At 41.4% G+C, this 17,450-nt stretch overlaps 1 protein-coding gene across 5 annotated transcripts in view; it reads left to right on the top strand.

The window, feature by feature from the left end:
- The window catches only part of SESN1 (sestrin 1), a 78,511-nt gene that overhangs the window by 48,524 nt on the left and 12,537 nt on the right, over positions 1-17,450 (top strand). Inside the window, exon 1 of one of the 5 annotated variants that reach the window (XM_021553769.4) lies at positions 13,244-15,135. The exons of the other annotated variants lie outside the window; for them this stretch is intronic. Coding sequence (XP_021409444.1) covers positions 15,118-15,135 — 18 coding nt within the window. The 5' untranslated portion in view covers positions 13,244-15,117. Of the gene's footprint in view, positions 1-13,243; positions 15,136-17,450 lie in introns of those variants that run through there. 5 annotated transcript variants of the gene reach the window in all.

Genomic DNA, 17,450 nt, shown 5'->3' with positions numbered 1-17,450 from the left:
AATTTACTTTCACATCAGATTTGTGTGTTTCTGTTTGCCAGCAGCTGTGCTTATTAATAAAACTTGGAAGTTCAATTCTACAAATTGAATTCATCTGAACAGATTATACAGAAAAGCTCTCAGACCATTGGGAAGGATTTAGTTGTATTTTGGTCACAGACTCAGGTAAACCCATGTTTTCCATGAAGTCCCTGCCCTATCTTAAACTTCCACTATTTGAAACTTCAATGAAGTTGAATCACACCAGATTTCACCCCCTAAAAGCTGCTTTTAGTCTGAGAGAGATGGTTTCCACTAGTTCCTGATAGACTACACAGCAGTTTACAAGGCTGCTGTCCTGGGTGAGTCCCCATATGGGGGGGGTGGGGGGGGGCTACCCTAAGCCCAGGAAGTACAGGGATGCCTTTCCCTAGGAGTCCTTGGTTCTGGATCAAGTTCATTATTGCTCTCTATGCCTAAGGCTCTGGTTTGCCATCCTCTGTGTCCACAAACTGCCTTTTCTGGCTTTGCTCTCTCCCCTGTCCTTAGTCATTAGTGGATCCAGCTGTTAGGCACTGGGGACGAGTGCAGCCTGTTTCCTTCTACTTTTACATGTGTACATGGAGAGTTTTCAGCCTCTACCTTCCTAGTGCTTCCAAGGCAGAAGTAAGTTGTGGTGTAATACAACCACAGATAGCTGAGACAAAGCCTGTATTTATTGAACTTGTGCAAGTTTTAGCTTCATAAGGAGCTAAAATTTAGATAAAATCTCCTGGACTTTGTTTTTCCTGGGGCAGACCAGATATCTTCAATCTTCAAGTGGCTTCAATAAGGAGACATCACCAAAGTAATAATGAGTTAGAATTGTTTTTTAATAGCAGCAACCTATAGCAGAGCAGAGATGAGACTAGTCCATAATGTGAAAGAAAGGCTTTGCAGATGGAAGTTTAGGGGAGAACTGGGGGGCTTTGGTTTTAGGGCATTGTCCTGAAATCTTGGTACACTGCTCTAGCTCCTTCTAGTTCTCATGTCATTGAAAAGCTGAGCTAGTTTGGGAAGCAGTAGGGTCAGGAGAGACTGAAAACAATAAAGCAGCAGAAAACTGGCTTTTGTGTTGTAAACTTTGAACCTCATTTTGTTGAAGGGGCCTCCTATCAGGGAAGAACATGATGTACAAGCCTTACTGGCACATAAGAGAGCCACACATAGGTCAATATGATCTCAATGTGCAGAGTTCTTATATCTACATTAGAATCATATTTAAGCATATTTCCATTACATAAAATAGGTCATGAACCCAGGGTTCTTCTGAAATGTCTTTCACTGTGCACTCTTCTGAGTTGCCTAGCTGTGCTTGGCTGTACTAGTCAGTTTGGAAAAATACTGGGCAAAGGAAACAGTTGGAAAACTATTTCACAGTATGGAACAGACATGCCAATTCTTGGAAATACCACTTGGAAGTTAATTGAAAACCTTTGAAGCTTTTTTTTTTGCTGGGTCTTTTCCAGATACTTTTCACATAATTGCAATGCTGCTTTAATAAGTTTTCAAATTGGTTCAAGGGCATCTAAGATGAGACACTTTGCTTGATGAAGACTGTTGTTTTTAAGCAGCAAACCGTGGAGATCAAGCACCCTTCTACCAAAGGAACCATGGGCTTTCCAGGTTGATGGGCAAATACATTTATGTAATGGTTGAGGTTGTTACCAGACTAAAAATATGTGCTGTCTTTTCAGGCACTTTACTTAAAATCTTCAAATCTAATTTGTTGACTGTAGTTGCCTTCATGTTCCTTTCACAATGTTCGGTTAGTTACAAGCTTTCTGAGCAACTGCCCACTCCCTTTGCCCCCTGAGACTACTGGAAACATGGGTTAAAGGTTGTAGACAGTCTGATGAGGAAGTTCATATTAAGTCAAAGGCAGCTGGGGAGCTTCTCCAACAGTTGGTGGAAGTTTAATATGGTGAGAGGAAGGAAACATTTAGGGAGACACTGGTATAAAATATATGGGAAAATGGGTGCAGCTGTATTCCTTCAAATCTGATAGTGACCAAAATAGCAGGATCAATGTCAATAGCATTTAGTTGATACTTTGCTAGTTAACAGAGAAAACATGAAATAAAATTGCTTTTAGAGGCTTTATTTACTGTTTGAAAACTAATGTAAGTGCTGTTGATCCAGTCTGTCAACAAACTTCATGAAAAAAAAAAAAAAGTTTCTATATTCTTGTATTTTATAAAAAAGTTGTAACCATATTTAGTTAAGTATTTAATAGGATACTCAAATGCAAAATTCAATTCCTTTAAAATGGACAACTTCCATCAAGGAAGTTTGTCTAAAAAGGAGTGGAAAAGGCATTTACTTGCCAAGTCCAGTCTTCTGTTTCTGCTGCAGCTTTTTGATATTCCTGACTTTTAAATAGACTGCAGTCGTTCCCATGCTCTAGGTGCTTGGGATTTAATGTTTTTAGCTACTGTTGACTGAGAATTGTTAGCCAGTAACTCTCAATGTGAGGCCGATTGCTTTAAGACTGGCTTGGATACCATTGTGTCCAATGTTCCTTAACATTGTACTTTTAGAAAAAAAGTTTTGCATAGTGACTTGTTTGTGGTTGTTCTCTCGATTTTAATAGCTACATAAATGTCAACAAGCTGGCATGCAAGGCAGCATAGCAAGTTTTGTAGGGTAACTGTATCCAGTACTTTTCTGTCATTCTTGTATCCGGATACCTTTTTAACTTAAACTCTCTCTTGGCCAGTATTCTTGTGATTCCTCTATACTCAGACCTGGATTTGTGCCATCAATCCCATATGTGTTGGTTACTTATTAGCAGGCAGGCCTGTCAGTGCCTGAGGATGTCCCTCTCTGGGGAAATTTGTGGCTGGTAAGGCTTTTTCAAAACAAAGGATCATTTATTGATATGCAGAGCAACAATTCAGAGACAAGAATATTGAGCCAAAAATCTAAATGTGTGTTTTGTTTTATGTGAACGTCTGTCTTGTTATGAGGCAAAGCAGGCACTTGTGGGTTGATTTTTTTCATCAGTGAGTACCCATGCAGAGAGCCAGTCTGTTTTTAGGACTTCATAAATAGGACTGCCCATTACCCACAGATATTCCTGTCCCTTCCACCCCTGCCATCCCCTTCCCTCCTGGAAGATGGCATAGACAAGGAAAAAAAGGAATTTGGTCATCTGGGACTTCTGGTAGCCGGTTACAGTCTGTAAAATGATGGCTGCATGCATACACACAGGTGTCTGATATTTTTGGAGCAGGTTCAGAGCTGTTACAAAAATTATACTTAGGAAGTCACTGGCAGTACCCAGGGAACTAAAATGGTTCCAAATACACTGCAGTTACATTTCATGTTTTTTCAAAATTTGTTGATTTAACATCATCTATGCTGCCCACCTGGGCTGTGCCCACATTGCCATGCAGAAACATTCTAACCCTATCCTGTCATTTTTTAAATGGAGTTTCTCCCTGCAAAGCAGCTTCCCAGCTAATTTCTTCTTCCCTCTGCTTTCAGAGCAGCCTGTGTTTGAGGTTCAGAGCCGTTAGGAGAATTTGTCCAGTTGCTGTATCATGTGAAACTGGGCAAAGTCCTTCACTCCTAACATACTTGCTGTACAAGCATATATGGGGGTTATCATTCTTTCCTGTTCAGGTCAGCTTAGGCATGGTCAGACGATTAATTTTGGTTGCTTGTACAAGACCATTTCCCTCAGCCAGGGCAATGTGTTGCCAGGAACAACCTGAAGTCTCAAGTGACTCCAGTTTAAAACATTCCCTCCCAGCAATGATTGTATTTCAACAAAATAATTAGAGCAGGACAGCTATGAAGAAAGTGCCTGCCTGTGTGTGTAATGCTGCATTATTGTTCTATAGCCCTGAGGAAGAATCCATTGTAGAAAATGTGGCCCTTGTACATGGAAGAAAGAATACAGATGATATTGCAGTGTGAATTCAGGTACACAGGGTTTTATTTTTTTTATTCTTTCAGAACATAGAATCAGCCTCTTGTTGTTACAAGAGGGGACTCAGGGAGCTCTCTCATTTGCCACATTTAAACCTCCCTTTCTGGATCCTGATTAGTACAACTTCTGCACTTCAGCTGCTGGCTGTGGACATGCAAACACCTTGCCTTAGCAAAATGACCCTCACTAGGCTTAAGTTTAAATCTAGAGAGATGATGCAAAGGAGTTATCTCTCATTCCTTAGCCCAAAGCCTGAATTCTGCCCTGCCAGTCAGTGGTGGTTCAAATCCTCATGACAATCCTGACTCTGGTTTCTCTGGTCTAGACTCACCAAAATGATTTCTCTGGAACTTGTCTCAGTCTTGTATGTTTTCGTTATTGTGCAGTGATCCTTGACATCTCCAGACCTATGCTTTGCCGAATAACTCCTTATTTGCTGCAGGTCTAAAGAGTTGGCCTCTGGCCCTTGTTTGCTGTAATCCAAATTTGGTTTAGTTTCACCCTACCAGCTTCAGAGGAGTGTGATGGGACATAAGATTTTCTTTCAAGTTGCATTTCCCATTAAGTTATAATTTGTTATTTGAATGAAATTTACATTTAGAAAAATAATAGAATGAATTATTTTTCTGGTAGTCTTTCTCAAGAGGACATCTCAGGAAGATGATAAACATACCCCGATAAAGTCATCATCTCTGCTGTTGTTAGTAATATAGGCAAGTTAGAAAATGAACCAGAGTTTTTTGCTAACATTTTAGTTTACGGGCTTCAGTGATCATTTATCAGTGGGGGAAATGTGGTCCAGTTCTGCCCAAGTTTTCTGTTCTGTTTTGCTGATTTGGAATCCCTGCTGAGTGTCCAGAGGGCTGTTGTCATGCTGGTGAGGAGCAGAGGGTCAGGCATGGATTTGTAGCTTCACTGACAAAATGAGAAAGTGTTTGCATGCGTACAGCTTCATATCCAGGTTTATCAGCTCCTATTTTTATCCTTTCTTAGTATAGTGGTGTGTGTTCAGTATGGTATGTGTGCATTTTCATTTACTTACTTGTACTTTATTTACTTATTTTACATTTGAAAATTGCTGTTAATCAGGCTTCAATGGTAGCTTGATTGCAAGATACTTGATTACAAGATCCTTCTTTTGATAAAGAAATCTGAGAGCATTGTGTCTCCCACAGCACATCTGCTTATATGTATTTTGTGTGTGGTTTCAGCATGTGTGAATTTGAGGGGCTATAAAGTCACCGCTGGCCTTTCCCAAGACTGACAGAATCTATGATGGGTTTAAAATGCTGTATACAAAGTAGGCAGGTAGGCAGTGGTAGGTGGCCTTTCTTCTCTCACAACAGCAAGTGGTTGATTTAAAATTATGATTATAACAAACAGTGGATTTAAGGCTAGGTTCCAGTACTGTGGTTAACTTTAAAAAATAAAAACAAAAATCATAACAGTATTTGAACAGAAAGTGCTAGAATTGGTTTCAAGGCTGTTTTGGCTTAGTTGCCCTACAAAATATGTTTTTGGGAAGGTAGATGGGGGAAGGTATTAACAGTTGCATGTTTTAGATGACAGTATTGCAGACAGCAATGTTACAAAGTCCAGAAGAGTATATGGGTTTATTCAGTCCCGAGCAGCTCAGTTGCAGAAATCTCCTGTGACTTTGCAGTTGTCCTGTGGGGACCCCAAGCTTTTGTGGCCAGTGGAAAAGTGCCAAGGTGGCGGTGGCAGCAGGAGGGTGATAGTCCCACAGGAGCTTGTCGCAGGTCAGTTTGTCCCAGGGGCCTTGAGGGAGCTCTCCAAGCTCTGATGTTACCCAGGATTTAGCAGGATGCAGAAGTTGTGCTGTGTTAAACAGGGACACGTGTTCCCCGTCCTTGAAGCACGTGTTGGCAGAGGCACTGCAGCTTGCTGGGGCTCATCAGAGCGGGTGTTGGCTGGCCCTGGTCACAGGGGTGGCTCCTATGGGCTGGGAGGCTTCTGCTCCCTGCTGTGTGCCCCCAGCGAGGGTCAGTGACCTCTAAACTCACTGTAAGAGGAAGAAATTACATATTGCTGCAAGAAGCAACATAGTAAGACCCGCTGTAGCAAATGGTATCGATTCCTGAGTAGGAGACGGGCCAGATCTTTCAGGGTTTGTATCAGCAGGAAAGCAGTGCTTTTCTCAGTTCTTCTGATTTAGAAAGCAAAGGGCAAAAATTTATTTGTTTCAAAAATCTTAGCCATGTCTTCTGAAAATGGGAATAATGAAGATCACAGTGCTGTCTGAATTTAAACAAAACACCAGTAAAAATTGCCAAAAAATTACAGGAAATGCATGATTCATCTGAGTATTTTTTATGTTTCTCTTCATGAAGAGGTCTTAATGGGTTTGTCTCTGAGTACAAAAGCAAAAAGAAACAGATCTGATATGAAAATGACAGATCTGGTGTTATCTCCTTAACTTATAACAATCAGTTGTTGAATAGTACCTAGAGAATGATCTGTTTTCTTAATGGCTGTCATTAAATCAATGATATGGGTTGCTCTTCCATGATGATGTTGTTTACTTCTGTACTTAACTTTTTGCCAAGATACTGTTCTAAAGGAGTTGATAAATCTTATATGATAGTGTTGTACTTGGCTCCATATATTAAGTAAATAAGGAGAGAGATTCAGTAGAGGAACTTGCAACCCCCCTAACAAGATAGGTCATTACAGACAGTTCAAGGGGAATATAGCTTTATGGTTATTTGATTTTCTTCCCCTAATAAAAAACTGTGATATTTCTCCAGAATTCCCAGACTAAAAAAAAAAAAAATAATAAAATAAGATTAAAAAAAAATTGACATTATGTGGGACACAGCTAGACTGTGAAAACCAAAAATAAAAGAACTGATTTTTCTTTTTGTCTTCCTGTCTTCTGCTGTTAGGCACTATGAGCATGTGCCTGAAAGTGGCAAATGCAAGAAGCCACAAAACAGTTCCCCAAAGTGCAGTTACTGACAGAAGGGTTCCTGAGTCTCTATCAGTAATTGACATTATTAATTTAGTCCTATTTCACTTAATTTATCTCATTATAAAATCAAGCTACAGATAAATAGCTGAGTCTTGAGGTACACTAAATGGCATGACATTTTGTCATATTCCATTCTTGTTACTTGTGGTTTTGTGGGGAAAACATTGAATTTATTTTAAAAAAACCAAAAAACAAACAACAAAACACACACACAAAAAGAAAACACACAAAAATATCTTCATTTTTGAATGCAGCATGAATATATATGAGATTAAATGTTGACTTGACTTCTTAACAAAGTATTTTATAAATTTCTTGTTTGTTTCTTAGTGAAGGGTCTGCAAAAGTAAGCTTTCTATATGTTGTACCAGCAGAATAAAGTCAGGCATGAGCCTCAGGTCAGAGCATGAAGCAATTTTCAAGAAACACACTTGAGCCCCTAGGAGTAAAGATGGCAAAAAGCTTCTAGTAAGATGCACTTCTGGGTTGCATGCCTGTATGTTCCAGAATATGAGAGCAGGTTTTAGATACAATTTCTTTATAGGACACTTGCACAGCATTTCCTGCACGCTGGCTGTAAACTCACAGCACTGCAGCTCTGGGTCACTTGCTGTCATGGTCTCAGCCAGTTCCAGTAAGCCAAGTATAACACTCCAGTACTCCTAAAGGCCTTGTCTTTCTTCCCATGTGCTTGCTGTTGTGTCTTATTTCTGTTGGAAGCTAGTAAAAAACATTTTGCTGGTTTTTTTTCTTTCATTTTCATTTAAAGAATATTTCTGAGGTTAAATGCAATTAAAAAAAAAAAAAAAAACAAAAAAAAAAAACCCAAAAAAACAGAAGCCTTAAATTCAGAGATGATTCAGCTGACCTTCCCTTGCTTTGAAGACATATGTTTGCTTTGTGTAAAAGGTTTGTTGGCAGTTGATTTCTCAGTGAGTGATAGGGACACTTCTATCCCTGCAGGACAGGCCTTCCAAGAGCAGCTTTACATAAGAGTGGTGATGCAGGGTCAGACAGCATTCCAGGCAGCATAGCAAGTAAGGTATTGAATTGTCTCACTGAATCAGTCATGAGGATGAGGAGCTGCAGGAAGTTCCTAAGGGTGAATTTTCACTCAGTGGACACATCATATTCATCCCTTTTCAGTATTCATCTAGGGGACAAGGGACATCCATGTAAGATGGTAGAATGTATGCCAGCTTCAAGGAGCTGTGAAATATGTTTGGCATTGGTGTGAACCCAGCAGTTTGCTACTAAAGGAAAGAGAGGTGACCTATTTATGCCAAGCCAGTTCTAGACAGCTGTAAGCTAAGTTTTATTTTTCTTGTCTGAACTCCAAATACACTCTTTTATTAAGGTTAAACTAGTTTTGTTTAACCTTAATGTTTATTTAGTACTGAGAGACTTCAGAGTGACTGTCAGCCTGCAGACATTCCATTCCCCAGGGAGTGGTGACAATGTGCAGCTGGACAGCCCAGTCCCCTCTCTATACACCCTGTACTTCAGAAGTCACCTGTGAGATACCAAGGTCAGCTTTGAAACTAGCTGACAAAGACTTTGATTTTGGGAGAGCTGGATCTGGGGGAACTTGTTAACCTGCGTATTCTTACGTGGTGTGTGAGTCTGGAGCCACCTCAGAACAGAAGCAGCAGAACCCACAGCCAGCCAGACAAACAACTTTGATAGGTCAGCTGCACCCTATCAGCCTAGGAAGTGCTGTGTACCCTCATAAGAAAGGGGAAGGGTAATCTGGTAAGGCACTCTTTCAATCTTCTAAGCTTTAGATATGCATCTTTAATCTACCTATTTACAGGAGTCTTAGAAACCATACTTTTGTTTTTCTGTCCTTGCCAAAGCACGAATAATCTCAAGATCTAAACTTCTTATAGCTCCCTAAATTAAACTTTGTACTTCTTCTAGCTAATAACTGCAGAACAGAATGTTAAATTTGGATAAGCTGTGCTGACATTAAAAACAAAACAACTTGTGGTTTAGAGGTGGGAGTGAGCTGTAGATATCTTAAAGGTAGAAATTACCAGAAGGACTCTTTGGGGGCAGTAGGAATCCTAAGTGACGAACTAAATAGTTCAGGAAACAAATAAAACCACTGGAGTTCTTGCAGATTGGTGAGTTCAAGTCAATCAATTGTGATAACAGCTCAGGTGAAATAAAGGAGTCCCACAGCCTCTTGCAGCTCTGAGAGAAAAGATGGTGTCTTTGGTGGGAAATACAGTGGTCTAGGAATGAATGACCTGATTTATAATTGCTCACAAACAAGCATGATCACTTGCAAGTCGTTTGCCTATTAATGCTGAAGATGCATCCATTAAGAAAGCAGCCTTTAAGCAGGGTCTAGAAATAGAAAAACAGCATTTTGTGGGCAGATAAGGTTTGAAGAAAAGACAAAAAATTGAATGTATGAATAGGGTAAAAAGTTTGGTCTTAGCCAACCTTACAATTCTAAAAACTACAAGAGGAAAGATTCTGTGTATTAGGCTAAACTTATCTCCTGATGTGGCCACTTGTCAGCCCTCCATTCTAATAAACAACTTGTTTTTGTTGTTATTATAATAAAAGTATCAGGTGTAGCGACATTCCTAAAGGGTTGATCCTTTTTGACAAATACAGCAAGAATTTAGATTGTACAAAGAATACAGTTTATTCTCTTCCCTAGAACTGTGTATCAATTCTAATAATAGAATGATTTTTTTTTTAAATCAGACAATCAGATTAAGGTTAAATCAAGAGGAATGCTTTCAAATACTGGCCATATTTTTTTTTTTACTTGCATGCTAAAATAGTATGTTCTTCTATTTAATTTAAATTCTTTAATCACAGTAATGAATGGTTTGATTCCTGTACCTTATTGTTATCATGATAAAGATTTTTGCTGTTTGAGAAATAAAAAATGTATAATCAAGGGATAGAAGAGATTAATAGACACAAATGAAATTTGTTATGAAAAGGGTAGTGGCTGTGGACAGCAAAGAATGAGGAATCCAAAGGGAAATGTTCATAGTGGCCAGTGTGGGGCTGCTTAGTCATTGCTGAAACACCTGGTGACTTCATTAAGGCACCATATTAGGTGGAGGTAAAACTAACACAAATCAGCTCTGAGCCCCAAAGAATAACCTGGTTTTACTTGTAAATGTTCCTGGGAAAGAATCATCTGATCATCCTCCAAGATACTAATTTGATATCCAGGACATTGCACTAACTGGCACTTCAAGTGCTTCTGCCTGGATGGCTTTTCTATGGAAAGAATTTAAGATCTAGGTTCGCCAGTTCTTTGGAGTCATATGTTTGTGCTGCACTTGACTCAAAAAGTTGCCCTACTGGGCTGAAACAGAACTGTTTCAACTTAAAGCAGCAAAGTGCAGACATTTTTGTTTGCTGGATTAGGCTTTGCACACTGTAGCTGGTTGGTCTCATTTTAGCTTCCCCAGGGCTTTTCTTTAAATGTAGCAATAAGGAAAAAAAATTGCATCTTTGATAACTTAGAGTGCACAGATGTTAATTGCCAACCTCTATGCATATGCTTGCTATGAAGGAGTGTGCTTCCATGCTGTAAGTGGTGTTTGCTTTGAGTATATCTCATGCACTCTTTCTGGGTGAAAGGAACTCAGTATCTATCGATATTTTCATGTTAAACATCTGTTGTGTTTTCCCATAGGAGCATTTCACTAGATCTGTTTGCTTTCATCGATACATGGTCAAATATACTGTTGTGTTTCCCCAGGGGAACGCTCCAGTTATGCAAACCAAACCATGGATCTGTCCCCCTGTTCCCCAGCTGCACTGTAGTTTGCACTCATCAGTACCCAAGTGAGCTCTGTTCCATATTCTGTTATGAAATTGTTCATGTAACTGGTCATATTAGCTCACCAATAGGAATAATTTCAGTCTGCAATTGTGTATACTGATTTATAGTTGAGCAGGGGGCTCACGTTTGTGTGGGCTCTTTAGTTTGAAGGAGTTGAACTTTGGAAATACTTGTGTGAGGGCTGGAGTGGAGAAAGGGCTTGCAGCAAGCTGGGTGATGGGATTCTGCTAAGGCAGAGCCATACCTGGGGTCTGAGCAGGGCTTGTGTACTCTGGCCATATGGGAGAGCTTTTAAGTCCATTATTACTTGTTTGCTGTGGCTGTGCAACTTCCACTTCCCCTTTGTACACAGTTTTTCTGACATGCTGTCACTGCCTCCATCTCTCCTGACAGAGAAAGCGGAGAACACGATACAATTTCCTACCTTCTGTTGTTGAGCTGGTTGTTTAAAGAGAGAGAATTTCCCTTGGACGATGCCAGAAAAGAATCTGTATCTGCCAAGGTTCTTTGTGTGGGAACAACTGTTAATATAAACAGTCTTCCTCACAAATACCCAGGCAGTACAAATAACCACAGGGGGACAAAACCACTTGGGAAGTGAGGGAGTTCTCCTCCTCTCCCACCCCTTCTTCCAAGGGTATTAACAAATTCATTCTAGGGGATGACCATTTGTCTGTCATCCAGGGAGGCTTCTTATGGTGAGGCATCTTCTTGTGTTTCAGCTTTCAGGTAATTTCTCTCCCTTTCAATAGTTTTCCTGAGTGCTAGCCAGTTCTCTGCCTTTTCTTAAAGAGGAGCTCATGCCACCTTTTTGTTATACCTTGGCCTGAAGCAAGGAAGTAAGCAATGGAAATTAAACACTGTTCTTCATTAGTTTATTTTATTAGCTCACAAAATGCAATCTTCTCTGCCAGTATTGCATCATTCTTTCTCCATGCTTCTGTTGAGCATTTTATAAAGTGCAAGTAGGTAAGGACACTCAGTTTCTTCTGGAGAAACTTAGCATTTTCAATCCAAGGCCCCAGATAAGGATGGAACTGTGGTACTTCGACATCTCTGTGTAATTTAATCTTGTAACTGCTGCTAAGCCTTCAGCAGTAGAGTATCCCTTGGTTCTCTAGCATTAATTGCATGAACCAGAGGCACGGTGGTGTTGGAAATCAGGAGAGGAAAGAAAGCCTTTAAGGCTCAAGAATTAGAGATGTGCAGAAGTGCTGCCTTATGTCATGTTGCCATGTTCCCCTGAGAGCACTGTCCTCAGTGTTTTCTGCATTTAGCTGCTAGGTTTGATAACAGGAACAGTTTGTGTGCAATTTTGCAGTGTTCAGTTTTACATTTAACAGAAGTGTAAAGTTCAGTGTCATGGAATTTCCCTGCTTGGTTGTTAAGATAACTTGGTACAGCTCAAAACCACACAGCCTGAATTGTAGGCAGAAGCCTTCCTCTCCCAGGTGAGTGTGTTCAGGGGTTCAGAGCTGTCCTGGCCCTTCTCCCATGAAAACTGCAACAGTAGATCTCCTCTTGGTGTCTACCATATTTTATTTTCATTCAAATTATTTGAAATAAAACTATCTAACAGAATGTAGCTTTATAGATCTTATAATGTTGTGAAAGATAAAAGAAGTAAAAATCACCTGGGCCAGCTCAGGGGCTTGTTTCTTCTGAAATAACTGATGACAGAAAATCCGAGACCAAAAGAGGTGGGAGATGCGAGGCATCTGGCAGAGTTTACAGTCCTGGGGGGTCGGCAGGCGCAGCACAGCCTGCTGCAAACAAAGGCTGAGTGTTTTGCTGATACGATTGCAAAACATATGTTTGCCCAGGATTGTTATGATCTTGGGAATAGGCAGGAGGCCAGATTTCTGCAGCAGCAACGCACTTAGTCACACAAATATCTGCAAAATGTGAACCTCCTGCGATTTCTCGGTTTAAAAGCCGTAATTATTTTGTTGCTTAAAGAGAAGGTAGAAACTCTTGCATAAGGAACAAGAGAGGGGGGCGGAAAGCATCGTCCAAGGAGTGCCTCTCTTTCGGGGAGGAGAGCGGAACGGAGCCGAGGGGTCCGGGGCTCGAGGCTGTCCTGCCGGGCCGGGGTGGACTGGACGGGGGCTGCCTCTTGTGTCCCCGCCCGGGGCATTTGGTGCCACTCCCGGGCACAGGGAGCAGCCGCGGGGCCGCGGCGAGCGCCGGTGCCCGGCGGGGCAGCGCCCCGGCCGCCGCCCCGCCCCGGCAGCGGGCGGGCGGCCGCGGCTGCACCGCCCCGGCGGCGCTGGGCGGAGCCCGGCGGGGCTGCGAGAGCGGCGAGCCCGGCCCCAGCCGCGCAGCCCGGCCCGAGGGTGGCGAGGCCGGGCCGGCAGCACCAGGTACTCGCGGGGCCCTGTCCCCGCGGCGCTGAGACCCCCAGGGACGGGGGTCTCTCTCCCCGGGCGCATCACCCAGAGAAATCCCTGCTGGAAGGGGGAGCGGGGACCGGGCAGCCCCTGCGGATCATCCGCGGGGCTGAGGAGGCAGCAGCGGCGTTTCCCTGCGGGAGGGTGTCGTTCGGGGTTCGCAGGTCCTCTTCAGCCGCGGGATAAGCAGTGCTGGCTGCGGTGGCAGGAGGGCTGTGTTCCGCTGGTGTGTGTGCTAACCGGGTGCTTCTGCAGAGTTCTCGGGCTCGTCCAGGTGGTTTGTGCCCCGGAATTGCCAGTCGTTTACATCGTTCTTGCATAGGTTTGGATTATCCTTTTGAAACAGTAAGGCTGGTCCTGTGTTTCTCGTGGAGAAGAGCAGGCTGTAATTATAAACAAATGCAAGTCAAGAGCATTATTTTTAGCAGGAATAAACCTGCTGATTTGGATCTCTCTTGTAAATTTCTTAGTGTCACCAAGTTAAGATCCGTCTTTTAAAGGAAACTTTTAAATCCTCAGAACTGGTGTAGATTGCGGCAGACCCTGTTTTGTATTTTTCTGATTTAGAGTAACCCAGTACTTCATGGATATATATATATATATATATGAATATGGGCTTTGCTTTGACTTAATCCAGCAGTACAGTCTATGTAATGCAAACGGTTACTGTCGCATTTAGACTGTTTCCTTCTGTGTCACCAATTTATTGGTATGTAAATAGTGTTTACAGCAGGGAAATTAAATTGCAGGCATTCATTCGAAATCCTTTGCCCTTTAATGCTTTCTGTTTCATTACAGAAGTGCCATATAACAAAGCTAGGCACTAATCATTGAAACTCAGCCTCGGTTTCAATGAGCTCATATCAAAAGAAAACTGAGTTGTGGACTCTAGGCAGTTGTGTCGAACAAGTGCTTCAGGAAGAGCTGTTGATGCTGAGTAAGAGGAGGTAGCACACAGGCACGCACCTTGAGACTGCTGCAGCTGAACCTGCAGGAACCGATCAGTCCTAGGAAATTACCAAAGAGGTGCTAGAGATGGAGATAGAGGAGTCTGGGCTTTACTTTTATTCCTACAAGGTGAACAAGGTGTGTGATCTTGGGCACACTCTCCCTTGCCTTGATTTCTGTCTTGAATCAAGTCACATAAACTAGATGGATATGTTTTTAAAATCGGGTATTTCAAAGGGCTTTGAGACATTCAGAGAAATTATAATGAAATTTAAGCCATTTACGTCTTTAAATTCATGTAAGAATAATGCACTCTATATGAAAGAGGAACAGTTCAGCATTTGCCATGCTCTAATTCCAGTGAAGAGTGCTAGGTCTGTGTAACAAAGCGCTTTGTAACAGAGGGGGAGTGCTTGTTCCCAGTTCTTTAAATCCGTACAAGTGGAGACATGTCTGTTGATTCAGCTGAATGACAGTCTGAAACACCCAGCGAACAGAACCAGTACAAAAATTTAAAGTACATGAGCATTTCTAGGATAAATTTTTTCTGTCATTTTAATATGAATCATGGTTTATTTGGGAAAGCCACAAGAATTGCAGCTACTTCAGGATTAAGTAGACAAATAAAATAGGAAAAATTACCAGCTCTGCATAGCCCCACATTTAGAAAATATGTAGGATTTCTCTGTGTGTAGAAAAAGAAATATATTTAATCACCACTCTTTGTTCGTAATTCCCTCCTTCCTAAAAGTTTTCTGACCAGTATGGAAACTACAGTAGCTACTGCATTTAGCAGAACTGAAAATACAGTTTTTAAGCTGAGTATGTATCAGTTTGGGGAGAGCTTGTCCTGTGGGGCCAGTTGTGCCAGTCCTTGTTGTTAAGGTGCTAAACAAGGAAACTTCACTTGTAGCCTCAGTGTCACCACCAGTGAGGTTTTGCTGTCAGTGGCCTTTAAAAAGGAAGTAGGAACCAGACAGTTCACAGTAAGCACAGCAGCAGGAGCAGCATGAAGCCTCTTAGACTGGTAAGTGCCAAGTCTCCCTTGGAAATGCTTCACAACCTTCTTGGGCACTTAAATGCTTAAGAGCATTTCATCCTATAAGCTTATAAAGCCCTAAATGTGTATTTTTAATGCCCATGCTTCAAATGCTCATCATATTATACTAATGTGAATTTTCAGCACAGGCATGCTGGAGGAGTTAATTCTACCGGGAGATTGTGTTGAAGAGTTTTTAACTCACAGCTCATTGTGCCTTTCTTAACCCTAAGCTTGGGTAGGAAAGCACTTAGATTATGTAAAATGATGACTGGTTATCTAGAAAAAATATTACCTCCAAAAAATTCACCTCAATCTCATTTCCCTTCTCTGGTTCATTACATTAGATTGTTTTATATTGTATTCTGGGGTGTGATTTTCATATAATTTTGTTTGAATCTAGCAGCACTTAATGCTTAATCAGGACATAGATGATTCAGATAAAGATGTTAACTCAAATGTAGTTTAGTGAAGTAAATTGATAATTATAATTTTACTTTGCCTGCGGCTTGTCTATGGTAAAATGTTCCCTTTGCCATTTAGAGACGGCGTAAGTTAAGTATGTAAATAAGTCTTTCTGGTAGATACAAATCTGGAAGACTTGATAGTGGTATTGACTGTACTTGAGGGGAGCAAAATGACTCACTGTGCTAACACCAGGGAAGTAGTCTGAGTGAGCATTGTGGATCATAGCTCATCAGTCCTGAATGACTGAAAATTAGAAGTTTGGTAACAGTCCCCAAATTCATTGGACAAAACTACCATGGAGTTTTGGGAGAGGTTTTGGGATAAGGGGAAGAGCTCTAGCTGCAAGGAGCCAGTAGTGAGGGACCAACAAGGATCTGAAAAAGCATTTTAGGCGTACAACAGAGGAAAAACTGTAGCTTAGGTTAGATAGATGTTCGTGTTCCAGAGTCTCTGTGACCTGGTTTGTAGTTTAGTTCTGTTTTCAGTGTTTCTAGGTGAAATTTCAGATACTGTGTGTCTGCTTAGACTAGGACTTTTTTTTTTTTAAGAGATTCAGAATGAAAGCAGTTGATGTTCTATTACTAGCAGAGGTAATGTGTGTTGTACTGTAAATGTTTACAAACCTCTTCCACACCACTGCAGTTCAATTTTTTATGTCAGGCTTTTACATAAGTTTGACAGTAATGATGTTCCTGTCAAGAGGCTTAAAAAAGCTACCTAAATATTGGGCTGGATCAGATAAATTGAGCTGGATTGGGCTTTTCTGTAAGATACAGAAAAGCTCTACATTGTGTGAACTTACATGTCTGAGGCTTTAGAGTGGTCTTCCCTGAGCATGTATGTGCAGGCAGTACAGGCTTTTGGTCTGGTTGTCCTTGTGGAGTTGGATGTACTAATTGAGCCAGACTGGTGAGAGTAAGTGGTGACTGGGAAGTATATAATTAAGCTTGCAGAGTGGTCTCATTAACTTTTCTGTCTCAGCTCTGCAGTGCTTTTTCTTAGTGTAAATTTGCATAAAGCATTTCCTGGCTGAGAAGTCTCTGAACAGACACACAGTCTGATAGGGCATTAGCCTGTGACTTCAGAGATCTCAGCTCTGTAGCAGCTTCTCTAAGATGTGTAGCTTTTTAATTTCTGAGGGATTTTTTTTCACCTTGATGGGAGATAATGTGCTTGTCCTACCTCACAGGAATCTTGCATTACCTAAATGCATGAGATGTGATGCTGGGCTGATATGGCAGTGGTGAGGAATGTGTAAATTGAGAAATGATGGGTACCTGATGAGCATAGTTCCTATGGAAATAATAATAGTGGCTATACAGAAATACAAGTTACATTACACAAGGGGGAAGAGGTTGTCTCTGTCAACACAGCAATACAGCACTTACATGGCTAAAGTCTTGCTTTTCTGTCAAGATATGTCTGGAAGGTGAGCAGTGAAGTGGATTGCCATCCAGCATGGCCCACCTCCTTCCATTAGCTTGAGTTCCTAGGTGCTTACGTGTTCCACCCTTGGTGCTCAGTTTCGCAGCCACCTTAGTTTTATGTTCTGGCTTTGAAGATGGAGTGCCTCTGATGCATCACCATCATCATTATTGTTATTATTGTTATTGTTATTATTTATTTGCACCTAAAGCCTCAGTTGTGGTTGGCTTTCTGCTGAGCTTTGAGCTGTTTTTAGCTGCAGAGTTTCTAGACTGAATGAAAGTGGTCTGATGAGGTTGACAAACAGGAGGAAAGGAGCCAGGAGAAGTTTGATGCAGAGAATATGTCACTAAGTAGGTCACTTTGGTGTGCAGTTCTGTGGTCTGCAATTGCATGGAAGTTGCTTATAC

Source organism: Lonchura striata, chromosome 3 (assembly GCF_050655825.1).
Source record: "Lonchura striata isolate lonStrDom1 chromosome 3, ASM5065582v1, whole genome shotgun sequence".
NCBI classification, from domain to species: Eukaryota; Metazoa; Chordata; class Aves; order Passeriformes; family Estrildidae; genus Lonchura; species Lonchura striata.
This window is presented reverse-complemented; position numbering and strand designations above follow the sequence as displayed.